Here is a 17,506-nt window from a genome sequence, read left to right as displayed (position 1 = left end):
CAGGCTCTGATTCAAAACCTCGCATCAGTTCCGCAGTGCCGTTTCTGTTTCTGGTGATAGCTACAGAGGCCTGCGGCTACACCCGCGGTCGGAGTCGCGAGAGACTTTTGTTCCACGCACCCCTCAGAGCGACCTCCTGCCCTGAGCACCAGCTATTCATTGATGAGCGAGTCCTGGCATTTATATTTTTTGCCACCATCATGTACCATATCCAGAATTCAATGTTTGGTTTGCATCTTTGTTGTTAGGTAACACCAACTTTTTTGAAACGAGTTTGAAAAAAGTGATAAGGTATCTACGTCTTACCGTGTTTCACAGCTCCCGCCTCCTGCAGAGGCTAGGCATACCTGTAAAGCAGCGCGCAGAACAGAATTTCTGGATCTTGTACCTACCAAGACTCCAGCAATGGTCTTGAATCAATATGTCGATCAAGAATATATTGACCAGTCAAACAGAGAGAAGGAAGCAAATACTCCACAGTCTCACTGGAGCTGTGGGAAATGCCAGGGAAGCAATTCAGAGCTCATTCTGCACCAGACCCAAAGAGCAGACATCTAGTGCTGTGGTAAAAAGGTGACCGGAGAGATGGACAGAATTTGGTCGTCACAGACAAAAATGCATCAGTTGGAGGGGAATGGTTTGCAGCTTTGTCTAATTATTCTAATTGTTCTGCAGCCGGCAGTTCTGCCCCACTGGCAAGACACAGCCACAGCCCATTGCTGAATGAGTCGGGCAAAGCAGATAAAAGATAAATTACGGTGACCGTGTGTAGAGTGGTTATATGAACTACCTTAATGCATATTTATGCTGCTAAGCTTGGAATCTACTCTGCACCTTTGACTCTATGGATCCCGCTCACAGAAGCTTCTGAGTATTCACCCGTGATAGCTGTGGCAGGCAAAGAAACACCTCCTTGGCATACGTGGGTGCTGGTCCGCTCTAAACACCACACAGCAAGTTCTGCAAGCATTTGATGCATAGCTGAAATAGCTGTTGCAGTTTCAACGAGACAGCTGTACTGCAAAATGGAGCTCCTTCCTCACCGTTTCATTGCTTTTTGGTGAGGGGGTTGGGGGCAGGCGGTGAGGAGGAGATATGATGAATTATTCCTGCTGCAGGGAAAAAAACCACAGGAACTGAGCAAACACGGTCACTACAAGAACGGGAAGGTGGAGGGCTGCAAATGAGACAGGCTTCCTTCCCATCAACCCAGAGCAGGGAAGCTCAGCCCTGGCAGGGACCTCCTGCCCTTGCACAGCTACCTCCCCACCATCCCTCGTGGACCATCGTGTGGGCAGGTGCCGAGGGCGGACCTGCGCTGTTGGAGATGGACACCACTCTCCCAGTCCCTGAGCAGGTGCAGCACCTTCTGCCTGAGTCCGTGGGCAGGCAACGTCCGTGAGAAAGCTGCATGTCCTGCAGTCTCTCTGCTGCCTGTGTTTAACCGTTTCACTCAGCAAAGCAGGCAAGGGACAGGGAGGGCACTCCTCCAGAGACTGCATAGCCTTGGGCTCGTAGCCCCAAGACTGGGGCTCTCTGACTGGCGTACGATATATCTGGCAAATGCTGTGAGTTGTGACCAGATTTCCAGGAGTTCGCTTCCCTTCAACTATAGTCAATCTTACCGTGTGAACTAACTTCTCTTTACATAGTCTACCCTAGGAATAGCCTCCAGATCTTGTAATATTTAGAATTACAACAGGGGAAGTTTGTGTTTGAAAATGCTTCGTGGAACTTTGGGAAACTGTATTAAAGAGAATTGGATATATTTGTTCTCAGCACCAGAGTCTTTCATGATTTTAATGAAAGAAAATATACCACATTTCTTGATAGGGGCCCTCAGAGAGCTCTGCTCTGTGTTCTGCCCAGTTTTGCTTCCCTTTCAGTACTCAAAGCAGAAGATTTGCAGACTATTTTTTTTTCCCTGCAGTCATAGAGGAGAAAGAATTGGTATTTTATCCCTCAAACAGTGACTGGATTTAGCTTACAAATAGATCCCGGAGGTAAACAAAGACACACACGCAGATTTTCCAGATAGCACCCTGATCGGTTTTAAAACTTAGAAAGACATATGGAAAGGACAGCATGGGACTAAAATTCCCAGTGTGCACCTAACTGCACACGCAGCTGGGCCCCTGCCCATGGCCGTAGCCATTTGCTGACCTCAGGCAGGCAGAAGCCTTCATCGCTTGCTCAGGTGCGGTCTCTGGGATGCACCCAGTCACCCTGCACCCGTGGGCTGGTGGGGCAGCTGATAACCGTTCTCACTCCATCAGCACCGATAAGGTCTGTGGGAACTCCTGCTCCACCTCCAGCCCCAGCAGGTTGGTCCCTGGCTTGGGCTGCTATGTGCTGCTTCCGTACGAATAAAAAATAATGGTCATCCTTGTCCTTGGTTTGGGCAAAGATTATCACACAAGGCATGACTTTGGGAGGGAAAACAATTTAATTTCTCATGGTCCAGCTCAGGAATTATGAACCTGAATCCATCTGTGTTCAGGCAGGGCTTAAGGTTTTACACACAGGGTCTGAAACGTGTCTCACTGAAGAGCAGTACTTTGCCGCAGCAGATCCACTGTCTCCACTAAGAATCAGTATTTGGAAGGGATAGCAATAAAACCCACAGACCATTAAAGACAAAAAACTACTATGGAAATCAGTAAGTCTATGAAGAACGAACAGACTGCACGCAGGACAGGGCTCTCTCTGCCTTTAAAGTAAAGGCAAACATCAGAAAATAGTCAACTCCTGGTTTTCTCAACTGTTGAGGATTAAAGAAAACTGAAGTAGATAGATTCAGTTCAATCTGTTGTTGCATAGCAATATTCCTGCGTTTACCAGGAGCTGCCGCCTTTCATCAAGTTCCTTTCATCTCAGAGGAAAATAATTTTTGTTCATATTACAGCAAGGTGGTGTGTGTGAAATACATTTGTCTGGGTGGAAAACATAACACGTATTTGGTGAAAAAGTAAATGAGAGAAAAAGAATCGTAATTTTCCTAAGAACGTGGTGAGGGGGATGTGGTACAATAATGATTTGGCAGCTTTTTTTTACTCTCCTGGGCATGTATTTATTCGAGACCCAGCTACTAAAAATGAGCGTGAGGATTATTCCTTCATTGTCGTGCCATTTCTCCTAGAGCAGCCTTAGCAACGGGAGGAGGGTTTGGAGCAGCCCCTCTCCCCTGCTCCTCTAGCCCGAGCCAGCGCACGTAGGACCGTCTTCCACAGCGAGACCCAGCAGCCTGCAGATAAAACAAGCCCCGCGTGCCGGCCCCGAGCGCCGAGCACCGGCTCCGCCAGCCCCTCCCGGGAGCGGGGCGCGCTGCCTTTGGGAAAGCACGGCTGCGCTGCGGGGGCAGCTCGGCCGCAGCCACCCGCTAACGCCCACTCCTCTGAATTCCATGGGGGTTTTGCCTTTTACCTCCCTGGGAGCAGAATAAGGCCCCTAACAAGCTCCTCGCCGGGCTGCCAGCGGCTCTGGTGCTATTCTCTGCTAACGTGGAAATCAGAGATGGAAAAGATGAGCCAGGTCACCCTGTCCCTCCCCTGGCCAGAGTATTCCCACAGAGCGTTTTCCGTTCAAGCCAAAGTGCCTCATGGCAACAAAAACCTGAAGGATATGAATCAGACGAAGAGAGAGCAGAGCTGATCGACAGCAGTGACCGGCGTAACGCAGGGACAAACCCCCTCGCCGCATTTTCAGCAAAATATGACACACCCCCACACCCCCCCCCGCTTTTTACATCCATTTCTAAAAAAGCTGGGCCCGATCCTACGATGCGTAGTAGAAAAGCAAATGCCAGAATTACTCACCGGTAAATGCCCTAGGAGAGGTGTGATGCTGTCAGACACGTAGATGATGCTTCCACCTGTGGTTACTGCTATAATGAAGCCATCTAATGCCTAAGGAAAACAGACAAGTGGGGAGTGCTTTAATAGGAATGGGGGGTGTAAACAGGGCGTCTCATCCCGTGTTGATCAAAACGGTTTGACTTCAGCACCGTGTTGTTATCGAGTTGTAGGAACGTTATCTCAAGTTGCAGAACAGTAATTCTCTGATTTTACAGTCTGATTTAACTTTTACAACACTCTTTGTAGTCTAGTAAAACCTACTATTGAAGCAACAAAGGGCTCACAGGAACATTTCATGTCTGGGTTTTTAAATTAATCACACATTTTAATAATGCAAAATGACTAAGACTGGATCCCTTGGAAGTTATTAAAATGAACGTTTGAGCTCTGTGTAAATATCAAAGGACGAGGAAAGGATGCGGTCCTATCTTAAAATGGTAGTTCTCTGCAAACCCCATAAATCTCAGTTTGTATTAATGTAACATTGTATATTACTGGGCTTTCATGTAAGTAAAAGCAATGCAAATGATCAAATAATCCTCGGCCCAAGTTTTAATTGAGTGTTTTATTTTAAAGGTCATGGTATTAGATTACTCATTCCAAGAGAAATTCACCCTTCTGTGGAGTTTTTTCCTCACTTTGGTCCCACCTTGCGGTAAGCCCCTTCACTCCTAGAACTGAAGGGGAAACTCAGCCTTATCTCCATCCTCTGCACAGGAGCAATTTCTCCTTCAAAATCAGCTGCTTCTTTAGTCTGAGCCGCAAAGTTTTGAGCTAAATCTTGTTCAAAGTTAAATATAGGTACATTTCCAGATCTAAAGCAACCTACTCTGAGCAGAACCCTCCCCAAAATTAAAAGTCAACAGTAGGTGCTCAGAGATGATATTAAAACCTTCCCATTGTAATTAAGGAGTCACTGGTGAAGCTCTCAATGCCTTCAAGTGGGGCAGGTCTGGGTCCTGCCTGTCAGTTCACTGGTGATCTGGAGTTGGTGTTGCCTGCAGTATTTGAGCAGTATGGGCACTGCAAGCACGACTGAACCCGAGCTGAGGTCGACTATACTCCAGAGGCAATACGTGGTCAGGAGACAGGTGTACCGCAAACAGCCTGGCCCTGGTGACACGGCGTTACAAAACCTTACTGCAAACCCCGGCATGCCTCCACGCCAGCCTAGCAGTTGATCCTGTGAGCCGCAGCACATCCTTCCCCCCCGCTGACTTCAATAAGGGAAAGAATTCTGAGAACACTGGAAAATGCTAATTGTTTGTCAAAAAAGAAAGAAAAAAGGAAAACACAAAGCCTTGAATAATGACACAAACATATGTTCCTTTTTCGAGAGAATGCTGAGCACCCATAACTATTTAAGTCAATGGGAATCTGCTGGTGCTACAGTCCTTTGAAAAGCAGGTCAATAACTTATACCCCAGTAGAAGAGCGTGTGTTTAGCATCTCTGAAAACCCTCCAGCTGTTATAGTTAGTTTGATTTTGTTAACCTAAGCGCAGAGAATATGTTTTTCTTTACTGTAGTACATTCAAGCTGTTTTCTAAAAAAGCATGATAGCTGTTAACTCGTAGAAGAGAGCAGTGGTTTTACAAGGCAGCTGGATTGTGCATGTTACTATGGTGAAGGTTGTTGGGTTTTTTTAAAAAATCAGGTCTTTATTTCATATCCCATGCAAATTATACAAAGTGACTCACATCAGAATTTTGTGGTAAAATCAAGTTAATGTATGCATACATAATTCTATTTTTATTTACTTGCAATTGGTCCTTCCAACATTAAGAGGGCATATCCCTCTTCAAAGGTTTCTCTACTGCAACAGTCCTAGATGGACAAACAGAGCCTAATACCCACTCCTATGTCATCTGATGGCAGCCTTTTCAATGGAGTAAGAAAAGGCCATTTTCAGGAAAGCTCATGTATTAGCGCAGTCAATTATGCTCTGATTCTTTTGAATCACTGCTTGAAAAAACCCTTACCATCATCTAATAACAGGACGGGGAAAAACTTCAAGCAGTCTTGTCCAAATGTTAATAAAACAAAATTAGTAGAAAGGCAAAAAAGAAGCGAATGATGAACAGCTGGCTCAACAGGACACCTCCATACCCAATGTTATCTTGAAGGGCATGGAAAATCACAGCAGCAAGAAGGTGATTTGTAAGCTGGGAAACTAAAAGCAATTGTTTTAATCTAAAATTGTGTGCCATACAAGTAGAATCAACAAAGGCCCAGCCAGTCGAGACAACTGCCAATTTATAGCTATCCGAGGGAAATATTTCAGTGCAGACCGAAGGAGCTATGTACGTTAAGTGCCTGCGCACCGAGATGCGAATGGGCAGTTGTCAGAGCAATGGGAGCAAAGTGTCTCGTAACACGGGACCAGGGGAGTCTCACCACAATGAACTGCAGCGGCCAAGGGACTGCCAGCCCCTGGGGGCCGGCAGCGTGCCCCGGCTTCGTGCCACCCCTTGGTGGGACACGCTGCTCCCCAGCCTCCCTCCCTGCCTGCCGCCGGAGCCTGGATCACACCCCACGTTCACATCAGCTGTGGGAGGAGAAGCTTGCTCTCAAAGGACACTGTGGGGCCATGCAATCTCCACGTGTTTAGTAGGGGAGAAGACCCTTGCTAAAGAAGGTTCTAGCTGTTACTGAGAGAGAAAAGTGCATGTTAGCAGCTCATTTGTATTTCTTCCTGAACCTACATAAATGCCACTGAGTCACCTCCCTTCAAATCCCAGCTAGTGTTAAAAGCACCTATGGTATAATTTAAAGGTAATTTTAAAAATGTCATTGCAAAATAACCCTGCTCCCTGTTGGAAAAAAAAGTGTTTGACAAGGGCCTTGAAAATCATTTGGGTGGAAGTATTAAGTGTATCAAACCAAGAGGAGCTGTCAGGGTTTATCTACTTGTACAGCACCTAGCACTAGAACGATGCGACGCTGCTGCTTTTTAGGTGCTGGTCTTGCGTAAATATCAGGTAATAATAACGCCTTCCAAGAACAGGAGAGAAACTGCCGCGTGCCCTTTTCCTCACCTCTGTTTGTAAAAAGAAAATGTAAGCTGTGATTCGAATCTCTCCCCGGGACTGCATTTCTTGGGAGTCCCTGTGCAGCTTTGCGGGCTGCGGCAGCACGGCGCAGCGGCACCGTCAGGGGTGAAAAGCAATTTGCGGGGACTCTGATCCCTCGCCCCAGTGACAGCTCTGCTTGACGGTCAAATACAGCAGTACCTGAAACCTCCTCTTTTGGAACTGCAGATGACATTTTATTCTAGATGCATGGGCATTTCCATGACTGCTAGACAAAATTAGGAAAGGTATATATGCGTGTTCACCTCCAACATCAGCTGGGTGAATTCTTCATTGCTGAGAAATGAAGGCTTCCAGTCCTGCTGAATTTCAGAAATCTCCGTCTGTGCCGAGACTTCTAGACAAATAAAACATTTCAATTTTTTAAATTCAAAGAAAGTTGTACCTTGCAAGCCTATGAGTTGCTATGAAAAGATAGAAATCGCCTTTATATTAAAAAATTGCAGTTTTCAAGGACAGGTTTTGCGTACAGAGACAATAACAACGATCTAATCTGGGCCCAATGCTGAAATGTTTTCCTCATTTTTTACTCAGCTCAGCTTGAACTGACGTCGGCGGGAGCCTGTATGCACATGGCCGTTGTCCTCCATCAGCCTTACTTCAGTATTGATCAAAAGATAAAAGCACTTTGCATGAAATTAAAACCAAGGCGAGGATCAGCATGTGTCAAACTGATATTTACAATTTACAGCTTCAACGTTAGGATGTCAGAGAGCGAGGGTTCAGCCTACAGCTTCTGTGCCAAACACAGAAAATGCCTCCAGAGGAGCCCCAAAGGGCTGTGTCCCCAAACAGCAGAGCTGTTGCTCTGTTCTCCAAAAAGCAAGCGAAACAGGAGCGTTGGCACTAGCCTTGCGCCGGAGCACCGGCATCTCGACCCAAATCCTGCCCGTAGAGGAGGGTCTCCTGTGCTGTCGGCCCGTGCGGACGACCCTGCTGTGTGAGACACCCGGGGAGGGGGTTTGCCCCGCTCTCGGGCAGTCCTGGGCTTTCCGTGGAGGGGCGCGGGCGCCCTGGGGTAACAAGTCACGGCTTGGCACTGAAGCTGGGGACCACACCGGGGGTACTGGCTGCACCGCGGCGAGCCGTTTCCTTCAAAAACCAGCCGCTGGCGTTAGCTCTGCCTGAGTAACGCATTAATAAACTTGTCAGACTGTTACAGGGACAGACCTTACAGTTCAGAGGGACTTGCGCTGGTTCTGTTGGCCGCTGGCTCTGCGGGTCTGAGAGCGCTCCCTCATTCAGCACTCGTAGCGAGGGGATGCTGAGCACAGCCTGCCTTCTCCTTTTGGCACCGCCTGCTAATTAATCCTATCGATTAACACTTCCAGAGCATGCAATACCCAACGCTCCCGATTCGGAGCACATAGGCAAACCGGCCAGAGAAACGCAAGCGGCTAAATGAAATTAAAGGCGGTAAATTTACACCAGCGCCTGTGCGTATTTGCCGCCCAGAAAGAAATCGAAAGCCTCCGTTCAGGCTTTATCAGCGGAGACGATGCGGCCGTCTGCGTCTAGCAGCTCGTTCGGCTCACTTTCTGCGCTGCTGGGGGCTCTCCGCAGCCCCCATGGTCTTCTACGGAGGTTTGGAAAACAGTAAGGAAAAAGAGAGATCAGCCCCGATCAGATTTTTATTATACAGTCTCAGGATATAGGGTACTTTCAGCAGATCCATAGCTTGGAAAAGCTGATACACATGAAACAGAGACTGTTAGAGGAATTACTTGAGATTTGGGAGATTCTCTGGATTATAAAGAAGGAGTCTGTTTATGAAGCAAAAATTCTGAAAATTGACCTTCTCCTCCATTATAACTAAAATCTTGGTTTAGCCTACTAAATGAAAGGGAAATACGATTGAATAAACCAGATCCAAAGTACACTGAAGTTAATCAACATTTTTAAATGCTGATGCTTTGTGTTATATCGTGTGACCACTAATCTAGTTTAAAAATAGATACCATTTGCTTTTTTTAGCAAGTGCACAAAACCCAGTCACAGTTTGACCCAATTACTGTGGAAGGATTTGTGACTGCCAGCTTTCTTTTACCTAGTTGTTCTTCCAGAAATGAAGTGCCTTTTGGAGTAAATTATTTGGGCTATCAGCTACACTTCTCTACCCTTACTCAAATCTCGTGTGATTGTTCTTCGCTTGGCTTTATAATTGAGCATATTCACATCCTCCTTTACTCTGCCTTGGGCAGCTTAAAAAAAATATATATGTTATTAATGTCATTTTTTAATAGGTATATACAATTATTAATCTTTGAGATGTCCTAGTCATGCCCTCCTGTTACGAAATCATCTTGTCTGTGGCAAAAATTCATTTAAGGAGAAACTGCTCTCTAACAACAGAACCACTATAATTATTTCCTCAATAAGTTTGACATTTGTGAATCCATTATGCTGGGAGTGATGATATAAGAGTTTTTTATGGTCTTTTCCGTTTCACCCCGAGCTCTCCGGAGAGCTAGGACAGGAGGTGCTGGATGAGTGAAGGTGAGCCTGGTGATGCGGTGTATCAGCTCACCAGAGCCCTTTCTGCTTTGTGGGACCAGTGATGTTCCCCACGGCCACTCGCTGAAGCCTCTTCCTCGCAGGAGCAGAACAAGAGAGCCCCATTTTAAACCAGCACCCTGAGGTACACGGGAGAAGCGTTCCGCTTTGCTGCTGGCAGATGTCCACGCACCAGGGAGCCCACAGCGCGCGTTCCTCTCGCCAGCTGGAAACTAGACCGACCGGACTAGATCAGCAGGGTCAGAAATCTCCTCTGCCCTCTGCGAGGATACGTTTCTAAGGGAGCTAACTGCCACTGCTGCGTGCATTTTAAAAAGATGCTCCTGGCTTTCCAAGGCTGAACTTTACTGTCGCAACCACAGGCTGTGCAAATGTAACGTAGCTTCTGCTTGTGCAAGCCAGGGGAAGCACGTCAGCTGTCTGTGGATGCAATTTGCTGAAGCCAACTTCAAAAATTGGGGCCTTTTCTGGTCTGAGTTTTCTGCTCACTGTGGAACATTGAGTCCTACGCAGTCCACTGAGGAGCAGGGGGGCTGAACAGATTGCTTCCCTGCATTTTTCTGCAGAGAAGCTGGGGTGAATGCTTTGTTCTTCTGCTCAGATTACTGCAAATTTCAAGGAAGGGACTCTTCCCTCTGGTCCCATATCTCTTGTTCAAAGCATTCCTCTTCTTCACATGTGGCACTGCTGCCCTCCTTCCCTCGGTTCCTGCCATTCACCCCCTTCTCTCGCAGGTTGAGAGTCATCCTCAACTAAAGAGCTGTCAAGGAGATGGATTTGGGCAGCACAGTGCCTGCAAATGATCTTTTTTGATGAAATAGAAAAAAAAAAAACCTTATGTTGGAACTTTTAGGCCTCTTGAGCCATTCTGATAATCACTGAAGGAAATAGGATATTGTAGTAACCATCTGGCAAGTGCATGAAGAACTGTAGTAAATCTTACCATTGTGTTTCTGCAGAAAGCCAATGACTTTTTCCAGTACAGTAGTTTTGTCCATTTTGCGAGTGTTGCCTGGAAGCATGGAGCTGAGCTCTTTGATGAGAACATTGAACTGGTCGCGCCTCTTCTTCTCAGACTTGTTACGCGAAGCCCTGTAGACGGGTTAAAAAAAAAACAAACTGATGAGCAGACCAAGAGGAAAAATCATCATGTACCTACTGTTTGCGATGTATACACATAGAAATGAGCTTGCCGTGTGCCTCAGTATGTGAAGATCAACACTGGCCTCCAGCAATGCTGCAGAGACTAGTAGGAAACGGCTGTTTCTACCTCCTGCTCTTGTCTTTGGGACTCCTTTAGAGTCCAGCGGGGAGATGGAGGCTCTGCTCGCCCCTCTGTGCTGCTTCTAGACACTCCAGTCAAGCCTATCAGGTTGGCATTAAGCCTGCAGGTGAAGGAGCTCTGTCCATCTCCTAGGCATGCACAGCATCTTGAAAGTTCACGCAAGAAGAAATAGGAATACTGTGACAACAGTAAAGTGGTCCATAAAGGAGAAGAGTGGGGACTGGTAAAACTATGGGTCATACCCATCTGTGCAGTTTTAACAGGAGAGAGGGACCCTGGTCCTGCAGCTCAGCCATTGCACCGGAGCTAGGTCCACCTAGAGGGACCTGCCTGCTTTGGTCACAGGTCCTCTGGCTACCTCCAGACTGGCTTACAGAGAGGAATCGTGCTTCTTTAGTTTAGTCTGGAGAAGAGGAGGCTGAGGGGAGACCTCATCGCTCTCTACAACTACCTGAAACGAGGTTGTGGTGAGGTGGGTGTTGGTCTCTTCTCCCAAGTAGCTAGCGATAGGACGAGAGGAAATGGCCTCAAGTTGTGCCAGGGCAGGTTTAGATTGGATATTAGGAAAAAATTATTTACTGAGAGAGTGGTCAAGCATTGGAACAGACTGCCCAGGGAGGTGGTGGAGTCACCATCACTGGAAGTGTTCAAAAAACATGTGGAGGTGGCATTTTGGGACGTGGATTAGTGGGCATGGTGGTGTTGGGTTGACGGTTGGACTTGATGATCTTAAAGGTCTTTTCCAACCTTAATGATTCAGTGATTCTGATTCTGTGATTCTTAGTATCTTTTTAACATCTTCCAGTCATTAAGATCAGGAACCTGAGCAGAGGTTGCTGCAGCTCCCATCTAGTTGAGTCTCCTTTCCAAAGTGACAGGGGCAAGCAGGAGAGAGGGCATCAGCACATCTCATCCCAGCAAGGACTGGGTCTGAGGCTGGGATGTGTTCCTAGACCTGAGGGCTCAGAAGTGCTTGCAGGGGTCCCCTGCTTGCCCCTAATCTCTGTGTGTCACTGGGAAAATCACTTAAGGTCACAGTTCCCTGACTCTTTAGGTGGAAAATGAGGAGTTTTAAAAAAATGTACAGCTTCCTTCGTGTCTTGTCTGTTTAGCTTCCAGACTCCTCAGAGAGGGTCTGCTTCTGCTGCTGTGTTTGAAGAGCTCATAGGAAGACCTGATTTCATTTGGGGTGATTTGGCACCATCATAATACTGTCATTAAGGCTGTTGATAATCTTTTCAGCGTGCACACTTTGTTTTTTTTTAAATTATACGTCAAGCTATACATGAACAAGTGTTTTCTGAATTGTTCCCGTGAATATGACAATCATTCTACTCAGAGGTTATCACCTGGACTTCTGTAGCCATGTGAAAATAGAAATAAATACAATCCAGAAGGTTCGTCTGTTCTTCTGAAAGGTCCTCAAGCAGACAAGATTTGCCTTGTTAATTACGTAAAGATCTAAAAATCTGGTAACATGTGGACAGGAAAGAAAAGCCAAGAGGCCGGATCTCACTCTGAGTGTCTCAGTCCCAGCTAACTCTGTTGTACCTCATAAGCAGCTCTGGGTGCACACTGCTGAAAAGCAGAGGAAAATTTAGCCCAGCATCTACATCCCCCTCCAAGGACCAGGATGGCAATAAACATTTTCAGCGGAGAAATCACTGCAGAGGCTTCTGGATGGTACTACTGACAGAGGGGTAGTTTTTGTTTGTCTTGCTCTCAACCCTGAACAACACTTGCAGATACACTGGATAGAAACCAACACTTGATTATTTTACAGCTTTGAACACAAGAGATTGTGTGGATACTGCCTGACTGATTTCAGCCTGTTCTTATTACAGTGCAAAAGGCTGTCAGAACAAGATGTGAAAAGCTCCAGCCTTATCCTATTTCCGTACAGTTCAAGGGGACGGTGAGAACATCAACATTTTACTTTCTCATAATTCAATACCCAGTTCATTTTAAGCTCAAAGGGTCTTGATCTCCCTGAAAATAAAATAAAACACCAACTGTCTATAGGGAAAGCGTTGCTTTTGAAAAAAACCTCCTTGACAGAAATATAAAGTATCTATTTTTAACACTTGACATTTTATTCACAAAGGAAATATAAAAACTCCTCTAGTGGAAATAAGTCTACCAAGATCTGAATCAATGATCACAGTAAAATCTTAAAAAGGAAAAAAAAAGAAACACCCCCCCCCCCGCCAATCAGGTCATCTAAACTATCCCTGCACAGTTGTAAATGCTTTGTTCAGTCCAGTTGTAAATGTCTTAAATAATACAGTTTTCATCACTTCCCTTGGAAGATTATTCCCTAGCCTTGCTTACTTCACTGCTAGGGCATATAATTTACAGTAAGCCAAAACATTCTGTGTCTTAATTCTATACTATTCGTCCTAGTTGTCCTCCGTCCTCACTATTCAAAAAAATATATGGCATATCCATGGGGAAGAAGGAGACACCATATGAATAAAATCTGGATTTTTAGTGAATACAGCTAAAGGCAATGCAGGACAGCTTGAATTCAAAATGATCAAAACCACCCATTTCAAATGTGTTCAAAATAGCCATTTTCATTCTCTTATATATTTGCCTCTTATTGTCTTAAAGAGAGACCGATAGTTGCTGACCAGTAGCCATTACATCTTGCTCATTTACAATGAAATGTGGCTTTACACTAAACTTCGGGGTTTTTTTTTGCTGTCTGGTGGGACACACTATATGTGCATCAATGCAAGAAACCATACCACATACCTCATTCAGATTCTTAAATTTACTTTTTATTGGGGTGGAAAATGGCAGATGGTAGTCCTTATTTATTAAGCACTTACTTATGGTTCACTTCAAGCTGGTTTTGCCTGCAATTTGGAATCCAACTGAATTGCAAAAATATTGTTTTAAAACAATTTGCTGTTAAAGCAAGCTAAAAGAAAAGCAGATAGAGGAAAAAAGTGCACAAAGCATGCTTTTTGTTTAAGATGAATACATCTATAAAACAAAGTAAGCCTCGTCTAACATCAATGAATTGAAAATTAAATGATGGTGTCTGATCTCCAGAAAATCAGTAGACCTCAAAGAAGTCTTCGATGCTCCCAAGTGTGGTGCCAACACATCCGCATTTTAGTCCTCAGGTCTCTGGAGTGAAGTAGTGCCTGAGGGAGTCAGAGGATGCAGAATGGGGCTCAAAATAGCCAGTGTCCTGAAGGCAGAGCTATGCATCTTGGCCAAAAACTAAACACTTGGCCCAGGGGTGGGAGTGCAGGTGCCTCTCCTCGGGAGAGGATGGACCCGCTTCTCAGCGTGGGTGGGATGTCTGTGTAACACAACCTGCACGACGTGCCTAATAAATGGCAGCCGGCAGTAAATGTGTGTGTGTGTGTGTACGCTAGTCACGCTTCCAACTCGAGAAGCCCAGCTCCTGGCTTGGGTCCGTCCCCAAAGAGTTCGATCTGGAAAGTTCCAGCCTCACCTACTTTTCACTCAGAAAAGGAAAGGAGCGGAGAATTCTCTTGGCTTGCTCAGCACTGAGGGACCCGGTCCTTGTACCAAATAGAAGAAACAAAAAAAGCGTTTCCCCTGCAGCAAGGGACGGATGAGAGTCCTCAGTGTTCAACACACAACAGCAAAATGTTCAGCCAATGCCTTCTCCGCAGTTTAACTCTCTTTACAGCTTTGGATGAAACCCTGCAGCTTTTAAATGAATCTGGATGGTTTTAGTATACTTTAGACCTTTGTGAAGCCTCTCGTGATTGCAAACTTAATTTCAAATCTAGATTTATTTCTAAAGAGCAAAGCGTACTTAAATTACAATTTAAAGAAGCCATTTCCTTTTTTCATTTTCAGAGTTATCGTTATTTTATCCACCTTGATAGAGGCCTGCCCCAGGGCATGACAAAAATTCCCTCCAGGAACGAACGGCGTGAAAACCGTACCAGACGGTGACGCCAGTGGCTGGTAGCGAGGATACGTGTTATCCCATTTTTGCCTTACGTGGATTCACTGAATGCATTTTTTAAAAAAAATAAACCAACACAATTAGCACACAAGTATCTCTTGCAGGTAACGAGGCCGTAAGCGTGTGAAGCGGCGACGCAAGGTGGGCTCCTTCCCCCTGCTCCCCCCTGCCCCGAGGCCGGGGCGCCTGCCGGCCCCCTCCCGCCGGCGCAGCCCCCGCGGGGCTCGGGGGGCTGGCGGGCCGCCGGCCCGACACGGAGGCGGTGAGGTCAGCGCGTCGCTGCCGCTGTCAGAGGCAGCGGCCTTCCGCAGCCTGAGCGCGCGCGGCGAGAGGAGGGAGCAAAGGGGAACGGCTGAGCTTGGCTGCAGCCTGTGCTGACCTACATTGGTGAGAAAAAGCTGCGGGGAGGAAAGAAGCGGGGAAGGACTCAAAAGAGATGAAACCGGATCAACTAGTTGTGCCTGGACTGGAAATACTCCCGTTAGAGGGAACCGAGGGGAAAAAGGCGGGCAACCCACAGCTCCCTCTAAAGCAATGCGGGCTGCGGTATTGATAACGTGTCCAGGAAAAAAACCCTCCCCAAACGCTTCAAAACAGCTTTTCTGCAGATGCCGTTCAGATCTGACAGTTATTAAGAGTTTTATGGCCACGGGCCTTCTGCCTTGAAGCACACCCTTCCCCTCCCCACAAAGAGTCCACAACAATTTCCCGCCAACCGGGGCGTGACGATGGAGTGCGGAATGTGTGTGAGCAAAGGTTTGTGCCGGTTTGGGGCTGACACAGCACTTTCTGTGGCCTTTCTCTGCTCTGAAGGTAACTTCTGGGTGTTTTCCTTACTCTGCGACAGGCGTCGCTGAATAAATGACCATCATAATAGGGAAAAAACCCAACGGTTTTAGATCTTTTGCAAAACGGTTTCTGTAAAAACCCTGCATTTTTATACACTCGGGAAGCTCAGATGATGTATTATAGCAGCAGGAGTACGTTGTTGGTCCTTCGGTTCTCGTGTTCTGCGGTAATGCGAAGAAAACGATCAATGCCTCGGCTTTTTTGACATTTTCCACAGGAAACACTGCTACCTTAGTTTCTTCTTACAGAGTAGCCAAGAACAGGGATCTGTGAGATGGCAGTTTTTCAAGTTGTATTTTTCAAGTTGGCTGTATTTTACTCCCTCTCTCCCTCTTCGATTAATTGATTACGGATAAAACAGCTTCAGCAGCAACAAACAGTATCAAGCTCATCACAAATTAAACAGAGAGTTATAAAAGAAAAAGTGCTCACCTCTTTGCCCTGTCTTTCTCATCTTCATCCATTAGATTGTCTAAGCAGTTTTTTCTGTTGAAGGAATGCAAGAATCATTATGAATTGTCATTTTGTTAGCTCTACATGCAGGTTAACCTCACAGCCGCTCTATTTCATTTTAATAACAGAGTGATGATATCCAGGTCAGATAAATGTGTCAGCAGTGCTTTATGCCACAGTCCTGGATTTTAGGAAACAGCCACTGTGGATAATGCCATTCCTGAGGGCCATGCTAGCCTTAGGGGCTCCAGCTGGGGATCGAGGCTCCCAGGCACAACATGGTGAGCTGGCACAGCACAAAACCAGCCGCTTCTTGGGGGATTTTTTGGTGTGGAGGTTACTCTCTGCAAACTTGCAGGCTGGGTGAACCCTGGGGCCTTGTGCAAGTTGAAAAGGCATCTTCAGCACTCCCACGTTCCCCAAAAAAACGGTTCTGGTACAAGAGCCGGCACCACTGACGCCTCTAACGCCTCAGGTGGAGCATCCTACTGGGAGGCATCCTCCTCTGTGGGCCCTGACCCGAAGCCCAAAGAGACAGTCGTAACTCTACTGAACTACACCCCAAATTCAAAGTGTCCTCATAAATCCCGCTGCCTAAGCTGCACTGGGAAAAAACTCTCCCGTAGCCAGCAGCGGCCAACAGACCACCTGCCTGGCGGTGCCGGCACCGGGTCTGGGGACCGTGCCATCCCCATCACTCTCTTTGCTAATCTTCACCAAAACGCTGTGACCTGCAGTCAGGTTTATAGTCCCATTGCTCCAGCAGTTTGGGCTGTAAGGAGAAAGTACCCTGAGCACAAAATGTGTTCATAAAACCACAGAGTAAAATAGGGTAGATTAAGTAAATTTGTGGAGGCAAGGCGAAGGGAAGACCGAGATCTTCAGAAACATTTGTCGCCAGCTCACTGCCCTCCTCTCCTTTGCTCTGTGGCCTGATGAGAAACCGATGCTTGAGCCGTAATGCGCTTCAGCCCGAGGAGGAAGCCCTGTGCTGCTGCAGCCTCTCACGGCACCTCGCACCCACGTCAAAGCACAAAAGCCGCCTGCTGCCGCATCCCACACAAACATTTTCCAAACCAGCAGCACAGTGCCGCTACAAAGCCTGGGTATTGTCAAAGCGTCATTCCCCAAGTGGCAGTGTAAAGACAGGCAATCACAGAATCACAGAATCATTAAGGTTGGAAAAAACCTTTAAGATCATCAAGTCCAATCGTCAACCCATCACCACCATGCCCACTAAACCATGTCCCCAAGTGCCACGTCTACACATCTTTTGAACACTTCCAGTGATGGTGATTCCACCACCTCCCTGGGCAGCCTGTGCCAATGCCTGACCACTCTTTCAGTCAGTAATTTCAATGACAACACTCGTTTTCAGAAATCAATGTTTCTCATTTAATGAGTCCTTAACACGTAAGATGTGAATAAAATTGGAGGTGGTGAGGAGGGAAGTTAATTGCTAGGCATTATTTAAGCTCATGGTATTTTCCACATATGAGTCA

General features: G+C 46.5%; 1 protein-coding gene across 1 annotated transcript in view; it reads right to left on the bottom strand.

The window, feature by feature from the left end:
• The window catches only part of NPAS2 (neuronal PAS domain protein 2), a gene marked incomplete at its 3' end in the record, with an annotated part of 60,137 nt that extends 44,000 nt beyond the window's left edge, over positions 1–16,137 (bottom strand). The window contains exons 1-4 of the mRNA XM_082013722.1: positions 15,984–16,137; positions 10,403–10,551; positions 7,191–7,282; positions 3,816–3,905 (exon numbers count right to left, since the gene is read on the bottom strand). Coding sequence (XP_081869848.1) covers positions 3,816–3,905; positions 7,191–7,282; positions 10,403–10,551; positions 15,984–16,015 — 363 coding nt within the window. The 5' untranslated portion in view covers positions 16,016–16,137. The remainder of the gene's footprint in view (positions 1–3,815; positions 3,906–7,190; positions 7,283–10,402; positions 10,552–15,983) is intronic.
• Positions 16,138–17,506: the final 1,369 nt, after the last annotated feature.

Source organism: Phaethon aethereus, assembly GCF_964289735.1.
Source record: "Phaethon aethereus genome assembly, chromosome: 1".
NCBI classification, from domain to species: Eukaryota; Metazoa; Chordata; class Aves; order Phaethontiformes; family Phaethontidae; genus Phaethon; species Phaethon aethereus.
The sequence above is the reverse complement of the archived record's forward strand: the minus strand, read 5'-3'. Positions and strand labels throughout refer to the sequence as shown.